The 19,359-nt window shown below is 35.1% G+C and overlaps 1 protein-coding gene across 1 annotated transcript in view; it reads right to left on the reverse strand.

The window, feature by feature from the left end:
• COL28A1 (collagen type XXVIII alpha 1 chain) overlaps nt 1-19,359 on the reverse strand; it is a 60,132-nt gene that overhangs the window by 34,494 nt on the left and 6,279 nt on the right. Inside the window, exons 9-18 of the mRNA XM_058833558.1 lie at nt 18,486-18,530; nt 15,875-15,919; nt 15,548-15,601; nt 7,259-7,327; nt 5,719-5,787; nt 4,476-4,544; nt 3,472-3,540; nt 2,637-2,705; nt 2,043-2,111; nt 783-851 (exon numbers count right to left, since the gene is read on the reverse strand). Of these exons, the coding sequence (XP_058689541.1) occupies nt 783-851; nt 2,043-2,111; nt 2,637-2,705; nt 3,472-3,540; nt 4,476-4,544; nt 5,719-5,787; nt 7,259-7,327; nt 15,548-15,601; nt 15,875-15,919; nt 18,486-18,530 (627 nt within the window). The remainder of the gene's footprint in view (nt 1-782; nt 852-2,042; nt 2,112-2,636; nt 2,706-3,471; nt 3,541-4,475; nt 4,545-5,718; nt 5,788-7,258; nt 7,328-15,547; nt 15,602-15,874; nt 15,920-18,485; nt 18,531-19,359) is intronic.

Consider the following 19,359-nt stretch of genomic DNA (forward strand, 5'->3'; position numbering starts at 1 on the left):
ATACCCATAAGTATTTAAAATTTCTCTCCAAGTTCCCCACCTACTTCTTAAATCTTGGACTTGTATAAAATAAATTTATGTTTATTCAGTGAATAAAACCATGACTGAATGCCGTTTGTTATTCTCTGCACAACAATATCGTATTAATGTAATTTACTTGCTAAGTCAAACATCTGGGACTTAAAGGATGGTCAGCCAAAAACATCCAAATGGTTACTGACTGGACACTAACCCCTTACCATTTGTACAAACTGCCCAAGGCATTACTTTTCATATTTACCAGAAAGAGTTGAAAGAATTCACAGGAAGCAGTCCTGCCAAGTATTTCTTTCATGATCCAAGAACAAGTCATTAAAAAGAAGACATCTCTGCCACTTTACCTGATTTTGGAAGCCCTACTTAAGTCATTAAAATACGGTTTACAGTCTTCAAAATGGCATCTGAAGCCAAAGCTGTAAGTGTTTAATGTCTCTTCCAACACACCGGCAGTATGACCACCGTTGTCACAAAGAGTGCCTTTTTTTTGGATCAGAAAAACCAGGGGAACAGAGTTGGCAGCCTTTCTAACAGCCCTTGAAAAGACGTAACTAGTTTAGAAAAGATCAGGGGAAAACTTTGTTCCAGTCATGGTAGTGGCAACGCTTTTATGACCCTCACTGAAATTCCTTCCTATTTTGACCACAGTTAATTTATAGCAAAAAATCTTCTACTTGGTTTATCAGCAATTAGTGGAAGAATTAAAAGACCATGTAAAGAACAGTTAAAAATAAAAGCAGGCTCACTTTAAGTCCTGGTGAGTTAATTCCTGGAAGTCCTGCTTCTCCTTTTTGTCCAGGTTCACCCGGTTCACCCTAGCAACAGAGAAATCTTTAGTCTAACAGAAAGACATAATTCAGCTTTATTCACTACTTGCACTGTTTAATTAGCTACATACACAGAGGCAGATATGATGATATTCTACAATTCTATGAACCTAAGTGGTCAAGTTTTCACTGGAAAATTCTGTTCTTTAACTTGTAACTTGTAACTTTAACCTGTAACTTCTAGGTCTGCATCTATTTTATTTAACCCTGCAGTGGGCAGAAAGTTGAAGTGAATCACTCCAATTTTCTTCCATATGCTTTAATGCATTTTATTTTTTAATGTACAGGACTATATCAAAAACTCTTTGGTAACTGAATAAAAAGTAAGTCTAAAGAAAGAAAAATCAGAAGTCCCACTTAAGAGAAAGTTTTAGCCTTTTTTCCTGTAGTTCTAAAACAGTAAAAGAGATAGGAACTCCATTTTGCAATTTTGGTTCACCACCTTAAGTGAATTGGCATATCACATAACATGTTTCACAGGTGTCTATTTTTCTCTATATTAATATTAAATATTTCTGCTATAATTGCTGTTTACATGTCAAAGCTATACCCAGAAGAAAATTACTGGTTCTCTTCCTCCTTTTGCTACAGTGACTAATATCTTCCTTTCACAAATCAAGGTGATTACTAAGCACACTTCTGATTTACAGTTCATTCCACTTGCTCTCATTATATTTCAGCAATTCCCCTTTTCTTGTCTGACAGTGATTACCTGACACTGTACCACTAGAGGCCTGGGCTTTGATAGCAGTAATTGTTTTCCTCACTTTTGTGTTCTCTTCCTACTTTTTTTCCTTCTGCAGTGCAGGGTCAGCTAAGCAAACTTCATCTCTCTTACCTGTCTTAGTCTTTCTATCTTTGGTTTTGGTTCTTTCTCACAATGACCATCGAAGGCTGAAGGCCAGGCTGAAGGTGTGGTGGGATTATCCTGAAGTCTCAAAGCTACCACTGAACTAAATTTAAACTGTTTGGTAAAATGATTTACTTGAACACAGCATGTAAGTGGCACCAAAATCATTGGACACAAAGATGTCTGAAAGACCCTCTGCTTAAAAATATGTGCTCCTTTAGAACTAGAAGTTCATATTCACAAAGTTTAAGGACTGATCCTAAATCCTTTGTCCTGGCAAAGACACTTATTCTTTCATGACAGTGTTGCTTTTAAAAATCAGCCATTACCTTTGGTCCTGGCCGACCAGAACCTTGAGAGCCTTTTGCCCCAGGGATTCCTTGTGGACCCTGTATACCCTGTAAAGCAAAATAAATGAGTTTTAGTGCATTATACTCTTCCACATATGAAAATCGCACGTCCATCTTTCAGTTAACAACAATTTTATCTCATCTTTGTAAGAAATCTTCTCTCAAAAATTAACAGAATCCAGATCTTTTGGAATGTTTCAGTTTTTCTTTATCCAACAGCTAAAGGGTGTGCTCAAGTTTCAAAGGGCTTGACATTCAGAATTGGTAGGTACTTAGCCTTGTAAAATTCTTATGTATAACATATCACCATCAAACCAACGCTATCTGATTTACCTCATATGCAAATCATTATGCAGATTAGACCAAATTTACATTTGCTTGATTCTAAGACCATCCAAATCAGTCAAAATCAGTTGTATTTACAAGCTTTGCTTAAAAACTAGTTTAATACTTCTAAAAATGAAAAATTACTATGAGATTTTTAATGCCTTTACATCAAAATTTCATCTCTGATAAAATATAAAATGAAAACTCTATGCAAATACTCATTACATGTCCAAAATGTAGACTTACCCGGCTTCCTGGATTGCCTATTCCTGGTGGTCCTGGTGGGCCCTGTGGTCCTACTTGGCCTTGTTCACCCTATAGAAAAAGTATTCCCAAGAACTGAATTGCAACAGTTCATACTATCTGATTAACATATTTAAACTAAACATAGAGTGGTAGTCCTCAAGCTGTATTATCTTGAAGTCTGCTGCTTCTAGTTGAATTAAATGTGTTTGGAATACCTGGAAGTCTGCTTGTGACAACTGATTTAATAAAAATAATACCTCTTCTGCCCTAAAAACTCCATCTTGTTTATAACATTAGATGACCACACCTGTAATTTTATTATTTAGAAGGATCCATAGCTCATCTTTACATACTGAGATTCTTGTACAGAAATGTAGACAGTTTCTTGCGCAACATTCAGAAGAAAACCTCACAAGTGTAAACACAGCAGCTGCAGAGTATATTAAAAAACTAAAAATATCAGTGTTTCTTTGCCTGTCCATTAGATTAGATGACTTAGGGATTTTTATATTTTAATAGTTATTTAAAAATTAAAATATTTTAAGCAGAATATTTCTGAAATTATTTTAGGAGGAAAAAAAAGTAAATTTCTTCCCATCATACTCCCAGCTGCATAGAATACAGTCCCTTGTGCTCTAAGTTAACATTAACAGGCTCACCTGCTTGTACTGATGAATGCAGCCCATGGAGCTGCATGGAAAAGTGTAACATAGCTCCTCAGATCCAGGTAAAATATACCTTTGTAGAGTTGTGATGTAGTGCAAAAAATTAATCTTAATTTAACTATAAATATAATTGATTATAGATACAACAATAAATATACTCTGTGCCTCACCTTGTCACCTTTGACTTGTTCACCTTTTGGTCCAGGCGGACCGCGTACACCTTCAGAGCCTTTTTCACCCTAGAAATAGATGGCAGTTTTGAAACTTATATTTAGGAACTTTTAAAGAACACCATCTTAGACAAACTGGTCATCATGATAATGAGGAAAAAATATTCTTTTACAAACAAACTAGAAAAGTAATCAATGGAATTACCAATATTAGAGAAAAGAAAAGAAATTGGTTAGAACTCATAACATACTCCATCGCATTCATTGTCGTTTTGAACATAGGACTTCAAAAGGAGAAAATTAAATACTAGGAGTAAGGAAGATACATTTTGAAAGCATAACAATATGTTCACTAGTCAGAAAGATCAGTTCAGAAATGATTGCAAGGACATGACTGATGCCTTTTCCGTAAAAGGAAAAAAAATCTTTGCTTAGTAGTTCAAGGCTCTAGAGAATCTTGAAGCCACTAAAACAGAGGGATGTATTTTGATGGGAAACCCAGTTATGATTTATTCATTAATCTTTGGTTGTTTGTACTTATTTTTAAAAAAAGGAAAGTTGACATATATTAACCTAGCAAATGGCCTAAATGAGATAACTGTCCACAGAGACTCATTCAACCCATCTTTCAGTTTCCCAAAATGGTAAGGCAAAATGAAAACAGTTGCTGAATATTTTCTTCCAATACAGAACATAAATAGCTTGGTAGTTTTTTGGAAGACAATTTATCTCACTAATGCTATCAAAAGAAGTTATCTTTATTAAACACATAAATAAGAGAATCATTAACTTACTACTGATAGAGGGACTGTACATTTTTTTTTATAATTACCTGGATAGAGTTCCTGCAATCAGTGGGATATTCAGAGAGTCTAGTGATTCAGAAAACCAAGATCCATCATCCAGCATTTTATACCAATGGAATTATCAGTGGCCTCAAATAACTTAGACACTACTGCAAATTTGGTCCACAATGTTAAAGAAAGTAATTTCCATAAAACTACCTTTTGGCCTTGAATGCCCTCTCCTTGTGGACCTCTCTCACCTGGTGACCCAGCAGGGCCAGGTGGTCCCTGAAAGAAAAAAAATATTCAAACTACACCAGAAATTTAATTTTTTATAGCAAATTTGTCTGATTTTCAAGTACAGGATTTTGCAACATTTATGACACTGGTAAGTGAAAATGCTTCCACAATATCTGACTGAGCCCAGACAATTAAAATGAGCTGTAGCAACCATTAGTTGGGTCATTTAGAATAGAATAAGCCAATGCTGAATTGATGTGAATTACATAATTAATGTCTAAAGACACAGAGCATTAGTATTACAGTGAAATTTATTCCCTATAATTTCATATAATTTCATTATTTTCATCATTAGAACAATCAATTTGAATATATTTTTTAATACATAATGACAGGTTAAACATGCAATACTAGAGAATGTTAATTTTGATTTAAGCAAGTACACAAATAAGTATTTTTCTAACACTTTCTGTCCTCTTGCAAAATTCAGCTAACTTTCATTATTTAAAGCTAGTAAGCACTTTTTAAGGATGACCTTGATTAAACAAAAAGTTTCCACATATTTCTGTGAGAAAAATAATCTTTCACAAACACAAAGTAATTTTTAAAAATACTATTAGAATTAATCTAACACCTATCTATATTTTGGCTTTCTGTACACAAGAGAACCATACATTTACATTTCAGGAAGAAAAAACAACCAATAAGCATTAAATCAGGAGCTTGCCAAAGTTCTGTAATGCAGAAAATAAAGATATAATTAAAAGCATGCAATTTATGCAATATGGATCCTTGTTCTTGATGTGATCCAAATTACATATAGGAGTTGAGGGATGTTTCGCCTCTTGTTTTCATCTTCTTAAAATTTAATTGTAGACAATTTTTAAAGATTATCACCAACTTAACCAAGTAGGAGTATATATATATATATATATATATATATATATATATATATATATATATATATATATATATATATATATATATATATATATTTGGGGTTTTTTTTTCCCCAAAACTGACTTGTACGTGGTTTTATTCTCCTGCTTGGACAAACCACATGCAACTAATGATGCATTGGGCTGGAATAGCTTGTGCTACTCCAGAGTGGGTACAAGGTGGTTATGGAATCAGTAGCCAAAACAGCTACTGACAATCAATTACACGCACTAAGACTTATTTTGTTGCATTTCAATTCCCAATGCATATATCACTGACTTACAGGTAATCCTGGCTCACCAATTCCAGGAGGTCCTGGTAATCCAATTTTACCTTCTCGACCTTCAGCACCCTTGTGAAAAAGAAAATTAGAAAGTTCAGTCTTAATTCAGCTTGGTACTTTTGAAGAGCAAAACATTTACATATAGATTATTTAATGGTGTCACCACAAAGGCTTGAAATCTAATGAGTAACCTCTCCTAAAGGAAAAAAAAACCTTATACATGACGTTTTAGAAGCATTTGAAAGACCTTTCAATTAATACTTGAAACACTAGATTGCATTTCAGCGGTCGAGACATAGGGATAACTGCTTAAAATTGCAAAGCCTAAGAGATGACAGGGATGAGGGAGCTAACTCAGGCTAAATTTCGCTGCAGTACCTAAGAAGGAATGCTCAGATGTGAGGGATGCTCACTGTAGCCTCTATCCAGGTACTCAAATTGAAGCCTGCTTCAGTGGAATATGGGATTACATGGGAACCCCAGGAGCTGTATAGTTTCTGCATCTTCTACTTATAAGATGTCATAATCTTCATGATTTGTCCAGTTTACTGAAGACTGTGTGCTTCAAGGGTAAGGGCACAGAGGATTTTTATCTTTCTACAGAGTGGTAAAGAGACAGGAGGTGACATTTCTTCCCCATAAACTATCTTCCCTTCTGGAAGGACCAAGTGTTGTCCCTTTTACATGTCAAAATACTGGTTTCTGAGCTCATAAATCCTCTCTGTGTTCTGGGGTCTGCCCCACTGCACAGGAAATATGTGGGAATTCAGTGAATGTACAAATTAGAACACTAAAAGCAAAAAAGTGTAAGTGTATTAGACAGTGTCATTTGGCTCCAAAACACATGGAAAAGATGGCATAAAGCTACACCAGAGACTTGGCACCAAAATTATAGTGAGGTCTAATTCTACGCAATTTACCTTTCTTGTCTGACTCTGAGATGCAGTTCTTTGACAAAACTCTTGTTTTGGAGACTCATGTTTTCTTAGTCAAACTAAGAAGTCATGTTTCCTACACAGATGCTTTTGTAGTTTAATGAAAGGAGATCTGGCTGGCCAGCATAGGCAGACATGACTTTTCCAAGACTAGATTCCACCTTCTAGTCTTTTGCAATAAAATGAGATGGAGGAATTAAATGTTTCATGAGAGAATCTTAAAATCTTTAAGTTCCTTAGTGAATGACAAGGCAAATCTCTCACTTTACCATATATCACAGTGACTGAGATGTATTTCTATATCTTGAAATGCGGTTTACTCATTAGCGAAAGTAGCTGCTAGTGCTTGAAAATTATCTCACACAAGTAACCCCGTGTAAATGGCATTATTTCTGACTTCTGTCAATAGGATCATCAAAAAAATGCAAGAGTTGCTGGAAAAGCAGGTCTTTTATCTCCATCCTATGTTAATACAAAAAACTGTCAATCAGTTTTACATTTAGGTGCTAAGAGTTTGACTTTGATAAAACTGTACGTAAGAAATTTCATTTTAAAAAATGACTGCCCACAGCTATCACTTTAACAAACATACTTCTGAGAGTTACCTTGGGTCCTGGCTCTCCAATGCCAGAGGGTCCTGCAGGACCATAGGGACCTGGAGGGCCTTGTTCTCCCTGAAGAGAAAAAATGAAAAGAAACTATTAATGTGAAGAGAAGTTTAATAAAATTCTGACAGAGTGTCTTTCCAAAGCCTCATTTAGGGCTAGAGAAATACATTTTTAAAGTAAAAATAAACACAACAAATAAACACAACAAATTGTCTTGAATAAATATGTTTATTTATATATGTTTATATATGTTTAGATTAGAAACAGAGCCAATATCCTGGCCATACAAGATCTTATAATTTTATAAAGGCACCCTTTCATATGTGTCATGAAAAATAAAAAATAAAAAAAAAGATTTTTTTTGTCCTATTTTTGGTCCTGACTTCATCTAATATTTTGGTGCTTCCACAGGCTTTGCTTGATAGGAAGATGTATTGAAAATAGAAAGGGTATTTGGAAATGAAGCAGTGCTTAAGCTTCCCACATTGCACTCAAGGTTCTTGCCATAACAACAAATGCACACAAATAGCATGACTGTTGTTCCTACTGCTATCTTTGCAGCTCCTTACTCTCATCCTCTCTTCTGTATACTGTGTTTCCAACAAAGCCAACACAGCCACACAGTTACTAATTTTTTTTTTTTATAAAAATATGTGTTTATTTTGTGGGAAGGTGTTAATTTTTATGGGATTGAAACTTTTATTTACATAGAAATTTTATATACTGAGTTCTGCAACCTTTCAATAAGAATTTTGAACTTGAGGGGTCAATAGAAGTATAAAAAATTACATTTCCTCACAAAATCAATCAGTTTTTAATCAGCCAAAGAATGAAGCTAAGATGCAGAAATGGAAAGATACAGCAGTGGTAAATAAACAGACTATCCTTGAAGCTTAATTTCTGATAACTATGCACTTATAATGCTACTGCTGCAGCTTTAAATCTAGAATAACATGGAACTTGATGCCCAGACTTAAATTCATTCTACTACAGAAGAGTATAATAACCTAGAAATAGCTATGAAATTTGAAACTTATTCAAAATGCAAGATTTGCTGGCATATCTTCATAATCTAATAAATTAATACAGCACCAGGAGAAGTTATGTCTTAGAAGGCAGAAACAAATCAGACAAAACTACTATCAGTCAGGGAATAGAATATCTCAACATAGGATACCGACAGGGTATTAACAACATCGATATTGTGTTAATGTGGATTCTGCACATGCAACTATTGCAGAAACACAGAACATAGCTAAAAGGTTGACTGCCTTCCTAGGCAGAAAGAAGACAGAAAATAACAATATTTTCATGAAACCTTTGGACCAGAGCACAATTCAGTTCATCCGTATACAGATTATGATAAATAATGCCATTTTTACTGATATAAAGCCAATTGCAAATTTAACAGTTTTCCTTATACCTGTGTTTTTCCTGATGTGTTTGTTTGAAATTGATCAAACAACAACAATTCCTCAAACAACCCATCTTCTACCCTTCTTGCAGCCTGGTGCCCATGAAGTTTTGCCTTTCAGCCCATAGGCTCCCTTACCTCAGCACCAACTCTGGCTTCAGTACCTTTCCACTTGACAAGCCACATTAGCAGTTTCAGCCCTGTGCAGCTTCAGGGCCTGGAGACAGTCTGGGATGGACAGGGATGGACAGTGCAAGAGGTGGCAGAGAGAAGGGAACAGGCACAGGCTGTTGTAAGGCAAGGCAGTATGCTTAGTATTGTCTGCTCCAATTCTCAATCCTTGTTCCTTTCATGGAGAAGGCAGACTGGGATTTCTGTAGTGTCAGCATGTATGAGCATGTTCCACAGAATGAATCCAAAAAATATGTGAAGTTCAAAATATATTAAAAAAAAACTATCAGGTGAAAAAACATTTCAGCTGTACACAGCACCACTATGCCCTGAGCACAGCAAATGCCACTCATTTTATCAGCTGGTAATACTAAACCCCTGAAATGGTGTAGGAACTTGTTACCTGCTGAAAAATGGTATTTGATAAATACAGACTCATCTTTCAGCTGAAACAATAAGCCAACACCCTTTATTGTGCTTAGAAAGTGCGCTACTTTTTTTTCCTGTCACCCAAATGGACACTGTATTTCCTGTCTATGTTGACAGTCCCTGACAGAACTTCCCAAGAACAGTAACTCTGAGGGATGCTTCCTATCACAAATTATTAATTTCTTTGCAAGTTCACCCACTTGATAGGGCCATGCCATGAATGCAGATGGGAGTCCTGCTGAAGTTAGTATTTTTCCAAAAGCTCTGTTTTTTAACCGTGATAAAAACATTACACAGTTTTCCTTCCAATAATTGGTGTCATGTGCCTTGAAAGAGCTGTTGCTGTAGGTATGGGACTGGTAGGTGCTAGAGTAGGGAGTATAAGAAGCCCCTGTGATGAAAGTCATATAGGATAGTATGAAAATGTTGTACTGTGAAACACTTTTTCATGGATAGAAGAGGATGCCTGAATACTAATGGAGAAAGAAACTCAACCTTCTATCAGACAACACACAAAACTTGTAAACTTAAATGATTCAGTCTATTTTAAAGACTGAATGTTTCAAACTTCAAATGGCTATTAAGAAATCTGGGTTCCATGTTTTGTAGTCTTGGTGCTACAGGTAATGTGGAATTTATGAAAACCATGAAGTTCTGGCAATAATATCACATTAAGTCTACATGTAGAGAAAAGTCTTCTTTTCCAAGAAGCTTTTTGGTAATATTTTTTTTTGATTTAATGCTTTGCTCACATTCTTTTTTCTTTCTTTATTGGGATTTTCCTTCAGGCAGCATGTAATATCATCTGGAGGAATAGGGAGGAAAAGTACACTTGATCTGAGCTTAATGTTTTTACAAATTGAAATTGTACCATTTTAAGACTGGAATCCAAAAACCTCACCATCCATTCCCCCCTGCCCCCCCCCAACTATTGTTCATTATGTTGGGATGAGTTCCAGTTTGTGCCAATATAAAAATTTTCTTTCCTTTTCAGAAAGCCCATATATACTGTAAGGAACAGAAACATTCTGTATTTTAGTCTACAATGTGATCATGATTAAGCTACTGTTAAAAAAACCCCAAACTTTCAAATTTAATGATTTTACCTTTAAAGTAAACATTGGCAACAACAATGCAAATAGATTTAGATATTTTAACAGATATTATTGATATTTTGTATTTCTAAGTTACTTGAAATATCTAAGAACTAAACTTGCTCATAGGAAAATTGGATTTTTTCAGTCTCCTGGGAAAGTAGCTTGCCACATAAGTGAGGAAAGAATTCATATGTCATCAGAGAAGAAGCAGATCCCTTAGCAGTTTGTTCTGGGAAATGTATTCAGGAAAATATGTAATGATGGATTTTTTACAGAATTGTCCCAGGATGATTTTATGGGAATAACTGCTTTGAATATCCACATTCAAACTTAACCTTTTCCTTAGAAGTTTGAATGTATTTCTGTTCATAAAACTTTAGCCTTTAATTGAAAATCTTACTACACAAATCAAATTTTCCAGAGAAGCTCCTTACTACAGCAGTAGATTTTAAGAATGTCATTCTCAGCCTTTCCATGAATATATTGTGATTTCTAGAAACATGCACTTTGTATCTAGCAGCTGGTTCAAGAGTTTAAATAAAACTAATGTCAATTCTGAAACTATATCTATACATACTTCCTGCTCATCACTTTTTTATGAGCGGAACACAGGTCATACGCAGATTTCATGCCCCAATTTTATATCCTGTAACCATATAATTCAGTTTATAAATTATTCACTGAAATTTGTGAATAGTCACTATTATTGTCCTCACTAAAAAACACATTTTCAAAAATTACCTTGAATATACCCTTATGGAACCTTACTGGTGCTACAGCATTGAATGCACTGTTGTTGGTTTGGGCTTTCAAAAATAAATATTAGTTAAGCACCTAAAAATAAATTAAAACAGACAAAATAATGACAACTAGTCTGAGGTAAATCAATAGATATATGCATGTCTTCAAACAATCATAAAAATAATTTTTTTATCCAACACTAAGAATACTAGAGGACCCCAATTTAGCTTTGAAAAAATGTTATATTCATTACTAGAAATCTGTTTTACACAAAAATCATGGTGATTGTGTTGCCTTCCTGGAAACAGGAAGGAAACCAAGATGAATTAAGTCTTTTTGTGTTAAAATGTTGGTTTTTTCCAATGTTGTAGCTATTGAAGGGCAAAGCTGTCTTCTAAGGAGAACCCAACATAGTGTGTTGGTAAGTCCAGCAAAAGACATGAAGTAACCAGTTCAGATGCTTTTTAATTGTAATAACCAACTGAGTTAAGAGATATGTAGAACCTAAGTACGAAAATGACAAAAATCAGGTTACTGGGAAAGTCAGACAATAGATGGGATTCTCTCTGGATAATGTTTATGGTCATTACTGCTTATTACAGACTATATTTACAGAGCAGAACCAAGTGTGGCGTGTCTTTTCTCTTTGCCAACTTTATGTTTCTTGTACTTTTAGTATTTTACTAAGTGAGGTAGTGTCTTCTCTGTTTTGGAAATTGTTGAATAATTCAGCAAAATCATATCATGGGACACCCTTGAACTCTTAGTGAGACAAGGAATACAAAATCTGAGTTCCTTGATCCTATAAGCTGCAGTATGATAAGAGTTGAGTGTCTCTACCCTAGACCCAGGGTTACAAATTTTTGTTCTGCAATTTAAATTCTTTAAGTTCTACAGCTGAATGAGGTACACTTTGATTCAAGTTTTTATTATATGTTACAATATAGATAATATGTGATGGCTAACAAGGTTGAAGGTTGCCTTAAAGTGAAGCAAATGTCTAAGAAAACAAAAAGGATAGGTGGGAACAGTATTTCTTTTGGTATTTCAAGCTAGTGAAACAGACAAAACAGCATAGAATTTGGCTTTAAAAACACTTTTCTTTGATAAATTTAACATCTTTGTATGAAATTTTTCAGTGGACAATAGAAAGTCAGTAAACCAGGAAACAAGCAGAAGAATCTTTGTTCTTTGCTCAGGATTTACTCTGGAAAGAGGACTAAGTTGTCTAGTTCAGAAGACAGGAGATACACAGTGAAAATTGACAGTTCCCAACTCACTCTGAGTGAAGTGCTCTGTAACCCTCTAATGTTTTTCTCTTAAAGTCATTAAATATTGTGTTGTATGTAATGATTGTAAGTTTACCGTTGACATGTTAACTGTGAACAGTTTAGTATTTGGTTAAATGAAAATATATTTTGTCAGGTAAATCAGTAATAATAATAATAATCATCATCATCATCATCACCATCTTCATCATCCTTTTATGGTTTTTAAAATAAAAATGGAGCTCAAATGTCTAATTTTAAATGCCTTGCCTCTTTATGGAGAAGGTTTATATATATGGTAATAAGATTATTTAACTTCTTTTGAGAGGTTAGAACTTTGCAGAATTGCAAATAAGTGAAAAAATCTTAAAAATCTGCATTATGATAGATGGTTTGGTTAATGCCACACTGACCTGCCTTCTGGGCAGGATACAGATCATTCAATATATTCACACATGGTTTGAAAAGAGAGTGGAAGTAGAGTGGTTAAATTCTCTTGTATATTAAAGAGGTTATTAAAGATGAGGACTGATTATGAAGTGCATTAGAAAGACTAAGAAGTTAAGGATGTGGTTCAGCTCCTAAACTTTCATCTCTACATGGAAACATGTTGGCTGAACTTTTGTAAGCGGAAAGCTGCTCACAGTCCCATAGCAGTGGGACTTTGAGAGCTTCAACTCACTGCTGGCAACACAATAAATCAGTATCATTAGAAGAAAATAAAAGTATTGTGCAGTCAGTGAAACCTCACATTGAGAGATTAGCCAGCATCTTGAGATTAAGAAAATGCATTTGAATAATAAAAGTAAAGAACGAAAAGTTCCTTTAAGTAATTTCTTGGATAATATTTCTGGACTCCATGCTACCTTGCTTTAGACATCAAACTGAATTAGTTGAAGGTTCAAAGACACCAAGCCTCTCCTGCTGGTGGCACCCAGACAGCACCCAGATGACACTGTCCCCACCTGCATCTGCCACCTGGCACTGCAAAGTGAGATGATGCATCTGTACCCATAACCCGCATTACAGAGGTGTGGGATGCACTGATCCAACCAGATATGTGAGTGGACTGCACACTCCAAAACTGCGACCCAAACTATCTGTAGGCTGAGCTTGATCTGGAGTTTGCATTTTGAGGAACTGAATGCACTCTTTGAAACCTCAACATGGCCCATTAACAAGGAATAGAAGTTCAGCAGCGGTGTTCTGTGTTATGTCACAACGGTACCAATGCCACCAAGGTGGAGTCACCAGTTCAATTCAAAAAGCAGAAAGTATTAGAATGCAAAGGCCAAGGAATTGCACTAAGAATAGACTTATTTATTTTATCCAAGGCTATTACAAAATAACTGCCACTTTTCAGAGATACTGTATTATGTGTCATGAAAACTAATTTTAAAAGAGCAATTTAATAATTTCTTCTGTGAGGACAAAAGATATTGAAAAGACTGTTATGTGTCTGAACCAAAAAAGGCCTTGACCTTTACTAGCTGAATGGCTGTTTATTAATCTGAGAACAACTACTGACTATCTGTACTCATCATTAAAAATTTTTTCACTCATCTCAAATAAGCTCCAAAAGGCCAAAGGTTAGATTTAGCTTAGGTATGGACAAGAGATAACCCTTAGATATACACATGTTTCTTCTATATTCTTTAAGTATAATTATCTAAGTGTATTAGCTAAACTTCTCTGGCAGCATTTTTATTATTATAGATGTTTGAGCATGGAAATATCTTTACTATAGACTTTAAACAGCAGGCTGGGGAGTTGAAAGTTGATAAAAGAGGGAAGTTTCTTATTCTTCCTGAAAATATGCAGCTAAAGCCTAACAACAGACCATAAATATCGTATTCATGTAGATGGATTCTAGAGAAAGATGTATGTATTTTACAGCCATGAAAATACGTGAAAAGACTGACAGGAGGGCATACAAGATTCAACAAATATGGTTTTGTATATAATAGAAGTATCTGGTTCTACTGTCTTGGGCTCATCACTGTGAAATGACATAAAAAAGTTACTGTCATTTGCTGTGCTGAAGTTAAAGAGACATGATTTTTCCACCACATGTATGAATAGCTTCTTTCAGACTCATCATTCTATTTCTTTTTCCACTTCTCAAGTACTCTGCAGCAGCTTTCCCGATCAAGCATTTTGTTGAGAAGAATAAGAAATGAGAATATGAAAAAGCATTTGTCAGGAGGAGGAAAACCATGGATGGCAATATTCCAAAATTTTATGATAAACATTCCCCATATCTAGATTTATTTCTGTGAATTTTCTAATTAAATTGTTGCCTAAGAAACAAAACACAAGTGTTTTTATGGTACATCTTTTACAAAGCAGCTTTGTATGAATTTGTCTTGTATAACTTAGATTGTTAGTCAAGCTATCAACGATCCTGTCGTAGAAAGTCTTTGTATCAAACTGATAAATGAAAGATCTTTCCGTACCAAACACTGATGTTAATAACTCTGCCATGGGCAAGACAGCCCTATTCACGTAAAGAAATTTCCCGAAGTTTTGCAAACCAGAAGACTTCCTAAATGAACTGAACATTTTATCCAACTGATTTGCCTTGACAAGGTGTAGACATTAACTCTAAATTATCTCTTTTAGATAACACTAAGGCATTAATTGTCATAAAATCTCATACCCCAGCCAATTTCAAAGTTGTCCTGAGTTTTTACAGTACACAGGCAATTAAAAATTATTATAACTCAGATTGAATGTTTTAACCTTCACCTAGAAATACTTAAAATCTTTAAACACAGGAATTGTAGATAAAAATATTCTAGAAAAAAAGCTTCCCAAGTGATGGCAAAAGTCAAGACACATATTCAGGTGATTGAAATTCTGACGTATGTGTTGTATGTGTAGAGCTGTGGCTCTAGGGAGGTCCTTGGTTGCATCCCATTGTGGCCCTACAAATATTACTGGAGACCAGATAAGAAAGTGGGTGCATGTGCCAACAATATCAAACCTTCGTCACACAGTAGTGCACAGCTCAGGTGGGGACATTATTGCTGTGCAAATAACACCACTAATAAAAAAACCTACTGACAAAAAAGGATGGTAAAGTATAAAGGTTCTACAGAGTTTCCGCATGCTCTCTCCCTACATAAATGACATATTTAACTACACATATACAGCTACATCTTACCTTGTTTCCTTGAATGCCTTTTGGGCCTTGCTGACCTGGATCGCCCCTGATACCCTACAAAAAAGTCAAAGCAAAGACATGTATAAATTTGGGGGTTTTATTTCCCCTGAATGGGGCACAGTATAATATAGCACAATTCTAAACCCTAAAGGACAAGAATTTTCTGCATCATGGTCTGTGAAGTGCCCAACACATTTGCATATTGTTAATATGCAAAAACCAGTGACAGCAGAAAAGCATGGCTGTTTTTCACAGAATTGACAAGTTGCATGCAGAAGAAACTTAAAGAATATAATCTTTTTATTTGGTAGCTTTTCGTTCCCTTACCTGAGGTCCCCGGGGTCCTGTAGGGCCCACAGAGCCCTGCAAACCCTGAGGAAAAATTAGATTAAATTATCAGATTAAAAGGAAATTTCAATATGCTTTCAAATATCAAGCACTTGACATGCACATGTAATGGCTCAAATCTCTGTTCAAGCATTTTCTAGAGACTTTATTCTGTCACCAGAGTACTACTGGGCTCATACGGTATTCAGTAATTGCCTGTTACATTCCACCCTCAATATTTGGTTAAAATGCTTTTCATATACCAGAAGCATACTGAATGTCTACTTAACATCTTAGCTATTTGATTAAGAAGTTCTTATTTGCTACAGGTTTTTAAATGTAATTCCTAGGAGCGTATTAGATACCGAATCCTTAATAAAAATGCTGCAGTGTCTATACCAGAATAACTTCAGGTAACTTTGTCTCACTAACTCAAACTGCTAATCAGGAGCCTGGCAGAATCACACTAATAGTTCACAGAATCCATCAAAAATCCATCCAAAAAATTAAAAAAATTAAAATGCCATGTTTTTTTATTCCACTAGCTGTGATTTCTACATTTAATGAGTTCTTACCAGTCACCACAACTGCAGATTATTCAAAAATCTTTCTGCTTCACTGTTTTTTGTTTAATCACCATAATGCATATTTCACTTCCACTAGAGTCAATACTTGCTTATAAATTATATCTAAAGTAAAATAATTTTGAGCAAATTCACTGGTTTTATATTTCTCTTACTTCCCTTTTAATTAGTAACATCTCTACAGGCAGAGGCACTGGCAGACTGCTGCATTTTTCAAGATATGTGTCACATTTTGAACTTCTAATAGCCTTGACAAATTTATCAGTGATACCTATGCAGACACTCCACTGACTGCCCCCGCAGAGATTCAGAGTCAGAAATTATAAACAATTCTCTGCTCCCTGGCATTTGCTCCCAGGCCAAGCATCAGCCACCAGAGAGAGAGATAACCCCTCTCAGTTCCAGCCCATTTCCAGCCCAACTACATAAGCAATGGATGGTACAAACGGTGATATGTTGATGCAATGATGGCATTTTTCGGTAGCATACAAATGTATGACTTGAGTCAGTTCTGATTTCAAAGCCAAACAGGAATTGTCTGAATTTCAAGCTTGAACAGCATTTGGAAAAGCTCTGATATACAGCACCAAAACTACTGGATTCAGTCTGATTAGTGAGATGAGAAAGTGGTAGTGGATAAATGCAACATTTTCAAATTGGACTCCCAATCATGCTTCAGTAGCCATCACCTCAGTTAAAGATTGACCTCAGAATAATGGATTTGCTTCTCATACATTTGGCTATACATGTTCTGTGTCTGATTTTGTCTAGCCTAGAATGCTTTCTTTAAAAATAAAGCCATAATTTTGTTCTGTCTTCAGGATTTGTGAATGTGAAGGTGGGAATCCTGGAACTGACTGATCCCCTGCAGAGGACAAAGTTTTCATCACTGTCCTCAACAGAAATGAAGAAAGCAGATTTCTGGCAGCCTTGGCATGTTTCCTATATCCAGATTTCTTGGCTGCTTTGATTCTTTGCCAGCTTCTGAACAGCTTCCTTTAAGCTTAGTAGACATTTCACATAACATCATGTTATTTCTCACATGCCTGGATAAAGAAGGTATGATCTTTCTTTATTCCTCTGATAGATGCAGCTCTCTCCTTTTCAACTGGTATTTTTGACTTTTCTGACTCACTGAAGTCTGAAATTTTTTGCCATTTTGAACCACAATATCCCACAAGATATTCTCAGCCTTTAGATTTTTATTATTGTATAATGCCCTTTTTTCTTTGCAATAAATACTTCTGGAATGAATATTTATTAATTCCTGCCTGAAATTAATCATAAAATAGCAGCTTCTAGGAAAACAAAAACTTTTCAAGGTGGTCTTTGATAAAGGTAAGCATAACATGGGTGGTAAAACTGAAGAAATGTGGTTTAATAGAACGATAAGTGTAATCTAATTGGTAGTTCTTAGCAGTTCTAACTATAAATCAGCGGTTTACATGACTCATACAAGCTTGCCTGTATGAACTCAAGATACATAATTATCTCACTTAGCAATACATGATCCTTCCATCTTTCAGAATATAAATAAAACAGGTAAAAATCTGTATTCACTTGCAACACTTCTGCACTCCAGGTTAACACACTGTATAGAAGTGTGAATTCATATCAGCACAGATGGGCTCATAGTCCTGAAAGTTTTTCATGTCGGATAGGAAACTTTTATCGCAATATAACTATATACAACTATACTCCCAAACCGAAATGAAACTTCTAAGGAAATAAATGGGGTGCTCTCTGTAAGATGCTCAGTCCTATGTAAGCAAGGCTTGGCATTGGTCAGGGCAGCTTTTATTTTAGGTGAGGATCTGCATTTCTTATGCAAAATGGAAAAAAATGTGGTGAACTGTGGGTTCAGTTTCCACAAATCATATTTCTACTATGAATGTATTTCTACCACTAGGGAATTATAAGGTATTCCAAATTTACAATAATCTTTTCAGACTGTATTTTTGAATATGTTACATGATTTTCTAGTATCTTCATCAACAAAAAACACTTCAAATAAAAATTATACTTACTATTTCTCCTTTTGTTCCTGGAGGTCCACATTCTCCTCTTTCACCCTTTATAAGAAATCAAAGGGTTCACAGCTAAACAAGATGATTTGATTACATTACATGCATTAAAGACTCTGCAAGCAGTAGCACAAGATGTTTAGTTGACTCTGAGGACCTGGAAGTGGCATCATTGTATATGGTCTGTAGAAGATAAGATTTCTATACTCAAGATATTTCTGAAAATACTTGCAAAACATCCAACGTATATCAGAGTATAATACATTTAATAATGAATAAGTTTTGCAGCAGTTTTCCGCTTCACTGCACAGTCTCCAGAGATCCTTTCCATGCTCTGACTTCATTACTGTGATGCCTGAGATTTTCCTGAGTAACAATTGTGAGATGGCACATACGGAATGAAGAAAGAATTAAGTGTTTCAGTGATGATTTAACATATTGATAGACACATGAAAAGTAGACCTATGAGTCTACTATTCCCATTTTCATAAAAACTTGCCACAAAATTGATTGAAACATTTTACTAATGAATACAAAGGTTCATAGAGGCACTGCTTTTATTAACAATGTAGTGTCAAAACCAAGAAAAGTAAAAATGGGATCATCTCTGTTTCATTTCTGACTATGAAGGTCCACTTTGCAATTCATCTCTAGAATCCTGCAAGTCACTGAAATGAATAGTTTGTTTATTTTCTTGGAGAGACTATGTTGAAAAATTTCTTGACCAAGCATTAGCCCTTGTAAGTTATAAATAAGTTAAAAGTAAATCTCCTTTTGGTAAGTTTTTCAAAAGCTAATGATTTCATATTGTTTTTGTAATGAACATTTCCTCTTTCTTTCTAGTTAACTGCTTATTCAAACTCCACTTCTTTTCCTT

This window comes from Poecile atricapillus, chromosome 2 (genome assembly GCF_030490865.1).
Source record: "Poecile atricapillus isolate bPoeAtr1 chromosome 2, bPoeAtr1.hap1, whole genome shotgun sequence".
Classification (NCBI taxonomy): Eukaryota; Metazoa; Chordata; class Aves; order Passeriformes; family Paridae; genus Poecile; species Poecile atricapillus.